Here is a 12,291-nt window from a genome sequence, read left to right as displayed (position 1 = left end):
ACTCTATACCACTTTATGCCACTCTGCTCTATGCCAATTCAGCCGCCACCCCTCAGCTCTATGCCTCTCCACTCTACAACACTCTACTCCACTCCACGGCACTTTACACCAGTCCACTCTACACCACGTCACTCTATTACAATGTACTCAACTATACCCCATTCCCTATACCCCACTCTACTCCACTTTGCAGCATTTTATGGCACTCTATGACAGTCTATGACACTCCATGTTATGCTACTCTACTCCACTCTACACTACTCTACTGATTTTTACAGTGCTCTACAACACTGTCACTCTATGACACTCTATTTTACTCCACTCTATACCTCTCTACTCTACGACACTCTGTTTCACTCAGAAATCTCCACTCTATGCCCCTTTAATCCATTCGACACCATTCAACTCCACTTTGAAGCATTCTACGACACTCTATATGACACTACATTTCACTCCAGCCTGTGCCCTCTACACTTCTCCACTCTACAACAGTCTACTCCACTCAGTGTTCTCCACTCTATGATACTCTATTTTACCCTATGACACTCCACTCTGTCACTCTATGGCACTCTACTCCCCACAACACTTTACTCCACTCAATACCACTCCATTCTATGACATTCCACACTATGACAATCTACTCCATTCTATGCCAATCTACTCCACTCTGCACCACTCCACTCTCTGCCCCACTCCACTTTATGTCACTCTATTCCATGCCACTTTATTCAACTCTATGCCACTCTACTCTGGTTCACTGTTTTCCACTCTATGCCATTCTACACTATGCCACCCTGCTCTACTCTAGTCTACACACTCCACTCTACTCTGTGCTATGCCACTTCACTGTGTAGCTCTCTACACCACTCCACCCCATTACACTCTATGACACTACTCCACTCTTTGACACTCTACTCCACTCCATGACACTCAAAGGTACTCCACTCCATGACAATCTAGGCCACTCCGCTCTACACCAATCCACTGTATGATACTGCCCAACCTACTCCAGTCTATGCCATTCCACTCTACACCACTCAGTGCCACTCCACACTACAACACTTTACTCCACTCCACTGTATGCCACTGTACTCCACAACACTCTACTCCACTCCACGCCACGCCACTCCACTCTACATCACTCTACTCCACAACAGTCTATAGCACTGTACAACACTCCACTCTGACAATCTACTCAACTCTACCCTCTATACACCACTGCACTCTGCTCTACACCCCTCTACTACACTCCACACGCCTCGATTCCACTTTACAGTGCTCTACAACACTTGATGACACCCCACAAGACTCCACTCTGCTCCACTCTATACCACTCTATGCCACTCTACTCTCCAGCACTCTATTCCACTCCACTCTATGCTGCTTTATGCCACTCTACTCTGCAGCACTCCACAGCAATCTACACCATTCCACTCAATGACACACTACTCCACTCTAAGAACCTGTACTACATGCTCACCACTTCACTCTATGCCACTCCACTCAATGACACTCTATGCCACTCTACTCTATTCTACATCACTCTACAATACAACACTCTGCTTCACTTTATGACACTCCACACCACTCCACTCTGCTCCAGTCCACTTTACTCCACTTCACTCTTATCTATGCAACTAAGCTTTAGTCATGCTGAACAACAGCCACACTGATGTACTGCATGGCTTAAACATGCTTGTTTGTAATAATGCTGATAAAGTGAATTATGATCGTTATAGCTAACAGAGGCTTTGTATCAGCTGTTACACAAATCCTGAGAAGCTTTATTTGCATAACATGTCAGATATTTGATTACTTCTTTTCTTTTGCGCTTGGTTGCTATAGGTACTCACTGTGAAGAAGAAGTTAATGAATGCCTTTCAAACCCCTGTCTGAACAGTGGAGTTTGTGTGGATAAGAAAGGAAGCTTCCAGTGCCAATGTCCATCTGGGTTCATGGGGGCCGTATGTGAGAAGAACATTGATGACTGCCTGAGCAGGCCCTGTAAGAATGGAGCGCAGTGTATTGACGGCATCAACAGCTTCAGGTCAAAGAACACTGCACAAATGACTCAGATGTTTCATCATGTTTTTTATCTGGAATACAATGGCATTGGAATTTAAATTGGTTACATATTTATGTTTTTCACTATGCTAAATGTAATATCAGAGTTATGTTTATAATTATGGAGTAATTTGGTATTGTAGACATACATACATAAATCTGTCAGATTCTGTGTTTTGTGAATGAGGATTGGAAAGAAACATGCACAGATGTTTTTTCTTCCAGTCCAATGTCTTTTCTCCCACTACCTATTTTATGTGACACAGTGGAGGCCACCATGGTATATTTATAATTATTTCTGCGTTTCCATAGGAAGAGTCTTTTTTATTTCGCTAATAACTTTGGCACAGTTTAATTGATCTTCACAAACTTTCAAAAAAAAAAAGTTAATCTACCTCAACTAATTCTTTAAATGTTTTGCACCAATCAGTCATGCGAGGGCTAAGAAAAGAGGGGTGAGGGGCAAAACATTGTCTTCACATGTTAATTAACATAGGAAACGTTTGCTGCTGTAACAGTAAAAAAACAAAAACCTGAATGCAAGCTGACAATGGAGGGAAGGCTGGATGGGCAGAGGCAGCACAACAGGCACAGAGAACAGGAGGAAGGGGCAGCAACCTAACCACGGAGGACAGAAAGGAGGTGCAAAGGCAGCAAGCTGAGCACATAGGGCACGTTGGGGGGGTGGGGGGGGCTGGAGCAGCATTACAGACCATGGAGGGCTGAAGGGTGAACAGCAAGCTGATTACAATAGGCAGGAGAAAGGGGGCAAGGGCAGCAAGCTGACCACAAAGGGCAATTGAATTGAGAGCAGGGGCAGCACAACAAACCACGGAGGGCAGGAAGGAGAGTCAGGGACATGAAGCTGACCTCAGAAAGTAGGCAGGTGGGCAGGACAATGGACCACGGAAGGCAGGAGGGAGTGACAGAGGCAGTAAGCTGACCATGGACGGCAGGTGGGAGGGGCTGGCACAGCACAGTGGACAATGGAGGGCAGGGAAAAAGGGCAACAAACTGACCATGGAGGGCCGGGGGTGGTGGGTGCTGCAAGCGGACTGAAAATAAAAAGTTTAAAGTGATGTTATAGTTAGATGTTGTTAGACCTGGCAACTTTTTGGCATGTCTCCCCTGTCTTTTTGCCTTCTGACCTCCTGGTTTTATGGTGTACTGGATTCTGTTTTTGCTGGTTTATTGTCTCTGTGCACTTTATCTCTACTGATCAGTGGTAAAGTGCAAGTGCTCCCTATATAAATTGTACTGTGGATTGGTTTATCCATGTGTGCCATATTTGATTTACTAATACGTCCCTAGTGAAGTGCACTAGAGATGCCCACGGTTTGTAAATCAAATACTACTAATGGGCCTGCATCACTGGTAGTGTCACCCACATTAGTAGCCCTGTGAACATGGCTCAGACCTGCCACTGCAGTGTCTGTGTGCAGTTTTAAACTGCCAATTCGACTTCGCAAGTGTACCCACTTTCCAGGCCTAAACCTTCCCTTTTACTACATGTGAGGCACCACTAAGGGAGGTCCTAGGTAGCCCCCTGGGCAGGTTCCAGTGTATTTAAAAGGTAGGACATGCACTGGTGTGTTTTATATGTCCTAACAGTGAAATACTGCAAAATTCGGGTTTCACTGTTGCAAGGCCTATATCCCTCAAAGGTTAACATGGGGGCTACCTTTAAATAACTTTAAAGTACATTTTCCCTTTGAGGGCAGATAGAAATATGGAGTCTGGGGTCTCTAAACTCACAATTTAAAAATACATCTTTTAGTGAAGTTGGTTTTTAGATTGTGAGTTTGAAAATGCCACTTTTAGAAAGTAGGAATTTTATTTCTTAAACCATTCTTTGACTCTCCCTGTTTGTGGATTCCACGTCTGGGTCAGTTTGACAGTTGGGCTGTTCACACCTCTCCTCTAGACAGTGACACAAGGGGAGTGCGTTGTAGCCTGCATATCCTGATGAGCCATCTGAGCTAGAGTGGAGAGAGGAGTGGTCACTTACACCTGAAAGGACTGTGCCTGCCCTCACACAATGCAGTCTCCAACCCCCTTGTCTGTGTCCGGAGCCTGGCCTGAACAGAGAAGAATCTTGCAAACACTTGAGACTTTGCTTTGAAGTTTGCCAACTTCAAAGGCAGAACAGGGTATAAGAAGAAGACCCAAAGCCCCAGACTTTTAGAATCTTTCTGGAATCAAGAGGAACCTCTGCCCAGGAGAAGAGCTGAAGACCTGGAGGAGGACTACTGTCCCTGCTCTTTGTTGCTTTGCTGGACTGGCCTGCAGTTGATGCTTCTGCCTGAAAAGAGTGCAAAGGGTGAACTTTGCTATGTGCCCTGCTTGAGAAAGTTCTCCAAGGGCTTGGAGTAGAGCTTGCCTCCTGTTGGAAGTCTCAGGGACACCAAAGACTTCAGTTTCCTCGACCTGCAGCACTGGGAACTGTGTGGTTTGTGCTGTTCAAGAGGAGAAATCACTGTGACGCTGCCAACGAAGCCGCTGGCCTGCATCGTGACCTGCCAACACCGAACTGAGCCGCACTGCCCAGCTTCACACTGCAATCCTGGTCTCGCTGACGCCGTCATCAGACAACTTCACCGAGCCGCTGCTCGCACCTCGACCTGTGGGTCCTGCACTCCGGCATCGCCTGCTCACACCGCAGCCTGGGCCTCCCCGATGCTGCCTCTCCTGCTGACACCGGCACCGCAGCCTGCACTGTGGCCTGTGGCCTGTGGACACCGCTCGTGAAGAGCACAAAGCACCGTCCTGTCCCGCACTGCAGCACGGGTCCATCGACACCAGCACCAATGACTCCAGTGTCGTCACCAAGCATCCCTTCCTCCAACATGGCCTGTGGACACCGCTCGTGATGGTCACGAAGCACGGTCCTGTCCCGCACCGCTGGCTTGGGCCTACTGACGACTTCAACAGCGACGATGCCACTGCCTGCACCGTGACCTGTGGACACTGCACGTCGCACCGTCCTGCTTCACACTACAGTCCTCGTCTCAGAAACGCCTCTGAACGGTGTCACTGAGCCGCTGCCTATACTGTGAACTGTGGGAACCGCACGTCGCACTGTCCCACTTTGCACCACACCCCGACGCCATCCACATCAGCGCTCCTGACTTCATCACCCCGGAGTTCGATCCGCAACGCGTGTGACCTCAAGGGCCTGACCACTCCCGCACCGATGCAACTGACACAGCAACGCCAGAGACGGCGCTCTCCGGAGCTCACCGTGAGGATCACAACACCCTGCAAATCCAAGGTACTGTTTGCAGGTTTTCCCGACACCGTAGCTGGCCCGCAACGCTGCAGCTGGCCTAAACTGTTGGTTTTGTTGATCACGACACCGTGATAGCCCTAGGTGGAGCTATCGACTTCATGGAACTGTATTTTTTAGATAAATCTTACAATATTCATATCTTTAGCACAGCTGTTGGATTTTTATCGTTCGGGTCTTGTTTTACACAGATAAATATTGGCTATTTTTTACAAACTGGTGTGGCGTACTTTTATAATGTTTTCACTGTATTACTCTGTGTCATTTGTAAGTGCTTTACACATTGCTTCTGAGATAAGCCTGACTGCTCGTGCCAAGCTACCAAGGGGATGAGCAGGGGTTATCTGAGTGGGTATCTCCCTTAGCCTGACTAGAATAAGTGTCCCTATTTGGACAGGGTGCAAACGGACTGCCAACTAGAGACCCCATTTCTAACAGGTATATTAATGAGATCTTAGCTTATGTTAAAAAAATGAAATAAATGAATAAAACACTGCAAAAACACACAGTATAAAGCGTTGAAATGAGCTCAAAACAATTGTTTAAAAAACAAAAAGCCTCTGAAATGTGTCAGTTATAGTGCAGGGAGCCCAAAAGTCATTTTTGTCACATCCCCTAATTGTCATGGGTCTGTGAAAAAGTTGCCATGCTGAACACTGAAGTGGATGAAAAAAAGGTTCACACAAGGTACATATAAAACCGAGGGCCTGATTTAAAGTTTGCTGGATAGGTACTCTGTCACAATTTGATATCCTGTCTGCCTTTTCTCAAATGTATTAGTACATAATGCACTTGTAAAAAGGTGAATGGGATATCTGTCACGTTTGTGACAGTGTACCCATCCGCCAAATTCTAAATCAGGTGCAGAATCTTTGAGTACTTCTTAAGGGTAAGGTTATGTGGCTGACCATTGCATCAAAAAGGTATAATATAACCTCCTTGGGACTGCTTGGCTCTTACTGCAAGCTATGTATGAGTGTTGTTCCTTTAACAAAAGATATGCTTACCTGGGCTTCTCTGAATGAACATGGCTTGTCCAAAGAGAAGAATTTGAGAATTTGTTGGTTGCCTCCTAAACACACCAGGGAACTATTACAGTGAATAATCAGTGAGGCATTATACAGTTTTGTCCTGCACTCGTTGTCCTGTGGGAAAAAACTTGGGCAACCTCAGCTAACTTCATATTTCTGACATACTCTGGTCTCTAGTCTTTTACCATTTGAGATATTTTCAAATTCAGCCAATGGGAAAAGTGTGCCATACATTCTATAGCAATGTATCAAGTTAGCAACAGTTAGTAACAGTGCATCTGTTTTGAAACAGAAACTCCCCTGCATGTTGATGGACATTTACCCCTGCTCTGAGTGCCCCACCTGCAGTGATATCTGGATCCTTGGTACAGATTTTGTGTTGTGGGTGAAAAGAGATCACATGTGTGCTCCATGACCTAAGAGTATCTCAAGGATTGCAGTCTTGTTAGACTGGGATGGGCGCACAAAGCATTACGCTGGGATTGGTAATGAGCTACTGTACTTACTAGGAGTTAAGTATCACAAGAGCAGTGGTGGCAGTATACTGCTTTCGCTATAGTGATCAATAGAGTGAACAGGTCTTTAAAACTGTGTGACTAGAGTGAGGCCTACTCGCCCATTCATCAAAGGATCTGCTGCTGTGTAACTATCTTGCCCTTGGCCTACATCATCATGTTAATATGTAGCACTGTGCACCGAGAGTATTATTGCATATGAATGCTGTGATGTATGCATGACTTTGTACGCTGCACTAGATAGAGCCCTGTTGGCTCTCTGTTAAAAGCCCAGGGCCTTGGAAAGTCATAGGAGGTGGAAGAGCCATCCCAGTCAGATTTGTGGATTTCCTGCATTCCTGAGAGCTGGGTATGATACTCTCACTGGAGGAATGTGCACTTTATAAGGGTTTTTTGATTCTGAAAAGGTCACTGGTCAGTGAGGCTGAGGAATATGTCAGGAAGGCGATAGGGCAGATAAGGGATTCATAAATAGTAGGCCTGGGGGAATTTGTAACCTTCTGATTGGCATACATCAGTGAGGCTGACATTCAGGTCTGATCTTCTAGTCACACCCATGGTCTGTGTTGTGGAGCTGTCACATTTGGGGTCACTCCTGCTGTGATACACTGTGTCCTGGACAAAAGACAGGACAGAGGAGTGGGCACTCAAAAAGGGGGCAACCTCTACAACATGAACTTAAATGTCTAAGAAACAAAATCACATTTGTGCCTCAAATAGATTTTAAAAAGGGGAGCTTGAGGCTCCCAATAAGGTCAAGCTGTAGATGTGCATCAATGTGGAGCAGCACAGCACAACTTCTGACTGTTGTGACCAGGTGCAGGCAGTGGTACATGATAAGGGTCGTCGCTCTGGTGCAGAGCTGTGGCTGAACAGAGCCATCACCCTTTGCAGTGTTGTGACCAGGAGGGGCGGTCACCTAGTGGGCAACCTCTACAACATGAACTTCAATGTCTAAGAAACAAAATCACATTTGTGTCTCAAAATAGATTTTAAAAAGGGGAGCTTGAGGCTCCCAATATGGTCAAACTGTAAATGTGCATCAATGTGGAGAAGCACAGCACAACTTCAGACTGTTGTGACCAAGTGCAGGCAGTCGTAAATAATAAGGGTTGTCGCTCTGGTGCAGAGCTGTGGCTGAACAGAGCCATCACCCTGTGCAGTGTTGTGACCAGGAGGGGCGGTCACCTGGTGGGCCATTGTTTGTGACCCCTGTATGCCAGGTGGGGGAAGCCTTGAAGAGAGAGAGCCATCACCCTGGAGTAGCATGTGAGAATGAAGCATTGTGGGTTTCAACCCATAGAAGCAGAATATTAACTTAGTCAACCAGACACAGTTCCACCCAAGATCTGCCCCCAAACTCAGAAAGACTTACTGCACGGAGAAGTACCGTAGACACCTACTGCCTTGCTAAGAGCATCTACACTTATCCTCATTGCAGGGCCATCACATGCGCCCGGTCCTTTTAACCACAGCTCTAGTTGAGTTCAAAGCCTCTAATAGGTTGGGCCTTTGATCATTAGGAGTAAAAGGCCTCTAGTCCTACAGTTAAGGCTAGTAGCTCTTGCTTGCCCTGTGGACCTCTGAAAAGCGTTCTGCCATTTGCCTTAATTTCCCAGTGGACCTTTGATCAAGGAGAAACAACTTACTGAATTGGGGAAAAAATAGGAAAAATCTAATTAAATTTCAACACCCAAATAAACTGAGGTTCCACCCAAAACCAAACAATCTTGGTGTCCATTTACCAGAACTACTAGATATCCAGGAGCTGATGTCTGGGGACACTAGGCTGTCATGGTTTGCACGTCTCTTACTGGTGTAGTCTGCAAGCAAGTGTCAGGGCACCGCCTGGTTTCTTGCTTGTTCTGGATTGGCCAATATAAGGGCGACCCCTTCCGGTAGCCATAGTGCTGCTGACTATGTAACGCCAAAGCAGGCCGTACACTCCAGAAGGAGACCCAGAGGAAAAAAACAAAATATGGGAAATAAACTCAAACCACAGGAACTCCTAAAATGAGGTAAAAAGAGAAACAGAAGAACTCAGAATCAGGAACAACAAAAAAACTGCTGGAAAAAACAAGATAACGATCCAGAATAACTGGGAGCAGGATTGGGGAATACCACCAAGACGGAAGTGTTTGCAACGCAAGGAAAGGAAGACCTTCTGTGCTTTTATACTACCAAACAGGAAGTGACATGCAGTTCAAACTAATGATACTATCTTGGATTGGGAAAGCCACATAGAGATGAATAGAGAAATGCCATGTCAGAAAAGGAAGTGGCAATGCATGCAGGGAAGGAACCACAGACACCTGGGAAAAAGACAATATGGCCACAAGAAGGAAATGGAAAAATGTGAAATAAAAAATAAGAAAGAAAAAGAAAGAAGTAGGAAAATAGAAGAAAGAAGAAGATTCCAGGATAGCAGGTAAGTGAAGGAATTGCGAGGGCTGCCAGTGAACGCGGCATGGACCAGAGCCCAAGAGAGGACCTACGGGCCACACCGCGGCCGAGAAAACAGGTCACAGCCCAAAGAACGGCCAGCGTCAGGACCAGATGCCCGAAATGCGGACCGTCAATCCAACCGTGGCCCGCAAGTTTTACACCGTGGGAACCCACAGCATCACATAGGCAGATTTCAGCGTGGCTAATTAGCAAGGAGGGGGCGTCATCCTGTATGCCATTGTTTGTGACCCCTGAATGCCAGGTGGGGATCGCCATGAAGAGAGAGAGCCATCACCCTGGAGTAGCATGCAAGAATGAAGCATCACAGGTTTCAACCCATAGAAGCAGAGTATTAGTTTAATCATCCAGACGCACCCAAGATCTGCCCTCAAACTCAGAAAGACTTACTGCACAGAAAAGCACCGTAGACACCTGCTGCCTTGCTATGAGCATCCAGACTTATCCTCACTGCCGGGTGGCTGACATGTGCCCAGTCGTTTCAACCACCGCTCAAGTGGGGTAAAACTGATTACTGGGCCACTGGACCTCTGGGGGACCTTGCTCTGACTGAAGCACTGCAGCACGGAGCCACTTTGACTTTTAAAAAGCTATTATGGAACTTATAAGATTGTATTCAATAGTGTAGCCTAGCCTGAATGCTGCCTCATGCAAATGGGGAGTAACCAAAGTCCTTAGACACGTGGTACTCAAGATCTTACCCGAACAATTCTCAAGTTTAAATGGATGATACAAGAGTGCCAGTCTTACAAACACTGTGGATATTATTTGTGGGGTAAAACTTGCACCTACTTCCCATCCAAGAAGCCTTGGAATGCTCGACACGTGCTACCACTGAGAGTCAAGCGATGAAGGTGTACTTAGCCCAGTTGCTCAGAGCCCATAGTTGACCGGGCCCTTGATCATCAGGAGTAAAAGACCTCTAGTACTACAGCTGAGCCTAATAGCTCTTGCTTGCCCTGTGGAACTCTGAAAATGGTTCTGACAATCTACCATTTGCCTTAATTTCCCAGTGGACCTTTGATGAAGGAGAAACATCTCACTGCATTTGGAAATTTTCAACACCCAAATGAATGAGGTCCCATCTAAAACCAAACAGTTTGGTGTCCATTTATCAGAGCTACTAGATGTCCAGGAGAGGATGTCTGGGGACAATAGGCACTTTTCGGTGTGGCTAATTAGCCAGGTAATCGGTAACCGGTCTTACAAGAAGGGTAAAGAGTAGCTGTGCTGACAATGTGCTAACACTTAAAGTTATATTCTTTAAAAAACTGTCTCGCAGCAAGGTTGAGAGCTCCCACAGGACCAGTGACACACACTGCACTCAAAAGTTGGATTTGAGAAACTAAGATTTAGGATACAGTCCAACCCTTGACTTCACACCATAATATCTGTTAATCTTCAACAGTTTTTTAAAGATCAAGGCCTATACACTGTAACCAAAATGGAACTAGTCATGGATCTAGGGCAAAGACAAAAACCTTGAGTGTCAGTACATTGAGCTATTGACCTCTCACGATTACGATTGTAATGGAGTGACTTGAGACTAAGAAAGTTCACCACATACCACTTTCACAGTTGCAGTGGGCTTCCTGCAACTTCTCAGGCTTCTTCTTTATGTTGATTTTCTTAGTCAGATCTGGACATTGGGCTGCAGACCCTTGTGTCTCCCGGGCTGATAGTCACAAATACCATCCTGCAGGTGCTTGCTCTTTCTCCTCCCGTTGGTGCATTTTTCTCCCTACACTGGAATGAAGATCTGAGATAGGAGTTCTGGGGAAGAGCTTGAGTGACAAAATAATTAATGATACCATGTTCACAAGAAGGTAAAGGTCAGCCTGGATGTGAGCTGCTGTTTTGGACAACTGGATAATATTTACCCTTCACATGGATTATCATTTACACAATTGCTGTTCAATTTCCTCAGATTTGCACACAGGTAGGATTAACGATTCACATTATTATAGGGGAGGATGGTAGGCCACATCTCCACCAGACAAGTAGGTATAATTCTGCGTGTGCTTGAACGATCTTTATCTGCTACCAAGTGTATCTGCATAATTGCATGGTAAATTCTGTTTTTTACTGTTAGTGTTAAAGCATATTAAATAATGTTGCAGTTGTTTATGTAACCCATTATAAATTAATACCGCCAAAGAACCTTAAAAATATGTTTTGTCAGATAAACTGGTTTGTCACAGCAGAGTTGATCCCTCTCACATAAACCCATGCACATGTTTGTTTAGGTCAGGAGGGAGTGACTCTGGTGCCCATTACATTCCCATGCAGTACAATATACAATGTCTGATTTGTTTCTAATCTATGATTTACAACATGTATTTAATCAGATACATTTGAAACTCAAATTACCATTGACTGGGGATGTCAATGGGTACAGTGATAAATGATGCATGGCTCTATTGCTAGAAGATACTACTGGTTTAAATATAAAAAAGTGTAAACATGCCAAACTGGGTAACAATACATCGTTTGTAAATAACGATGCAGTTAGACACACTTTAAAGCATATTTAATAGGGTTGCATGTTTGTCCTATTGTGAAAAAAGATTAAAGAATATAAGGGATATGTTTATAATGCACACATATTCAACGATGTTAAAAGTCATCCTGCTAAAGCGTGTTTTAATCCACAGGTGTCAGTGTGCACCCGGGTATGCTGGACTAAGGTGTGAAAATGATATCAATGAGTGTGAAGCTAACCCATGCATGAACCAAGCCACTTGTATGGACTCCGTGAATGCATACCTGTGCAAATGTCCACCTGGATTCACAGGCACCAGGTGCGAAACAGGTACATATAACTGATTTCCCTGTGCTCAGTGGCACTGGGATGAAACAATATATGTGCAGATAGCATATATTGCCTAAGTCTAATGATATGTCACATTCATTGTAACTCTCTAATCCAGAT

At 45.3% G+C, this 12,291-nt stretch overlaps 1 protein-coding gene across 2 annotated transcripts in view; it reads left to right on the top strand.

Annotated features, from left to right (window-relative positions):
* Window positions 1-12,291, top strand: part of SVEP1 (sushi, von Willebrand factor type A, EGF and pentraxin domain containing 1) — an 881,565-nt gene that overhangs the window by 517,172 nt on the left and 352,102 nt on the right. For both annotated transcript variants that reach the window (XM_069240886.1, XM_069240895.1), the window contains exons 24-25: window positions 1,846-2,047; window positions 12,014-12,171. In XM_069240886.1, coding sequence (XP_069096987.1) covers window positions 1,846-2,047; window positions 12,014-12,171 — 360 coding nt within the window. The remainder of the gene's footprint in view (window positions 1-1,845; window positions 2,048-12,013; window positions 12,172-12,291) is intronic.

This window comes from Pleurodeles waltl, chromosome 1_2 (genome assembly GCF_031143425.1).
Source record: "Pleurodeles waltl isolate 20211129_DDA chromosome 1_2, aPleWal1.hap1.20221129, whole genome shotgun sequence".
NCBI classification, from domain to species: domain Eukaryota; kingdom Metazoa; phylum Chordata; class Amphibia; order Caudata; family Salamandridae; genus Pleurodeles; species Pleurodeles waltl.
This window is presented reverse-complemented; position numbering and strand designations above follow the sequence as displayed.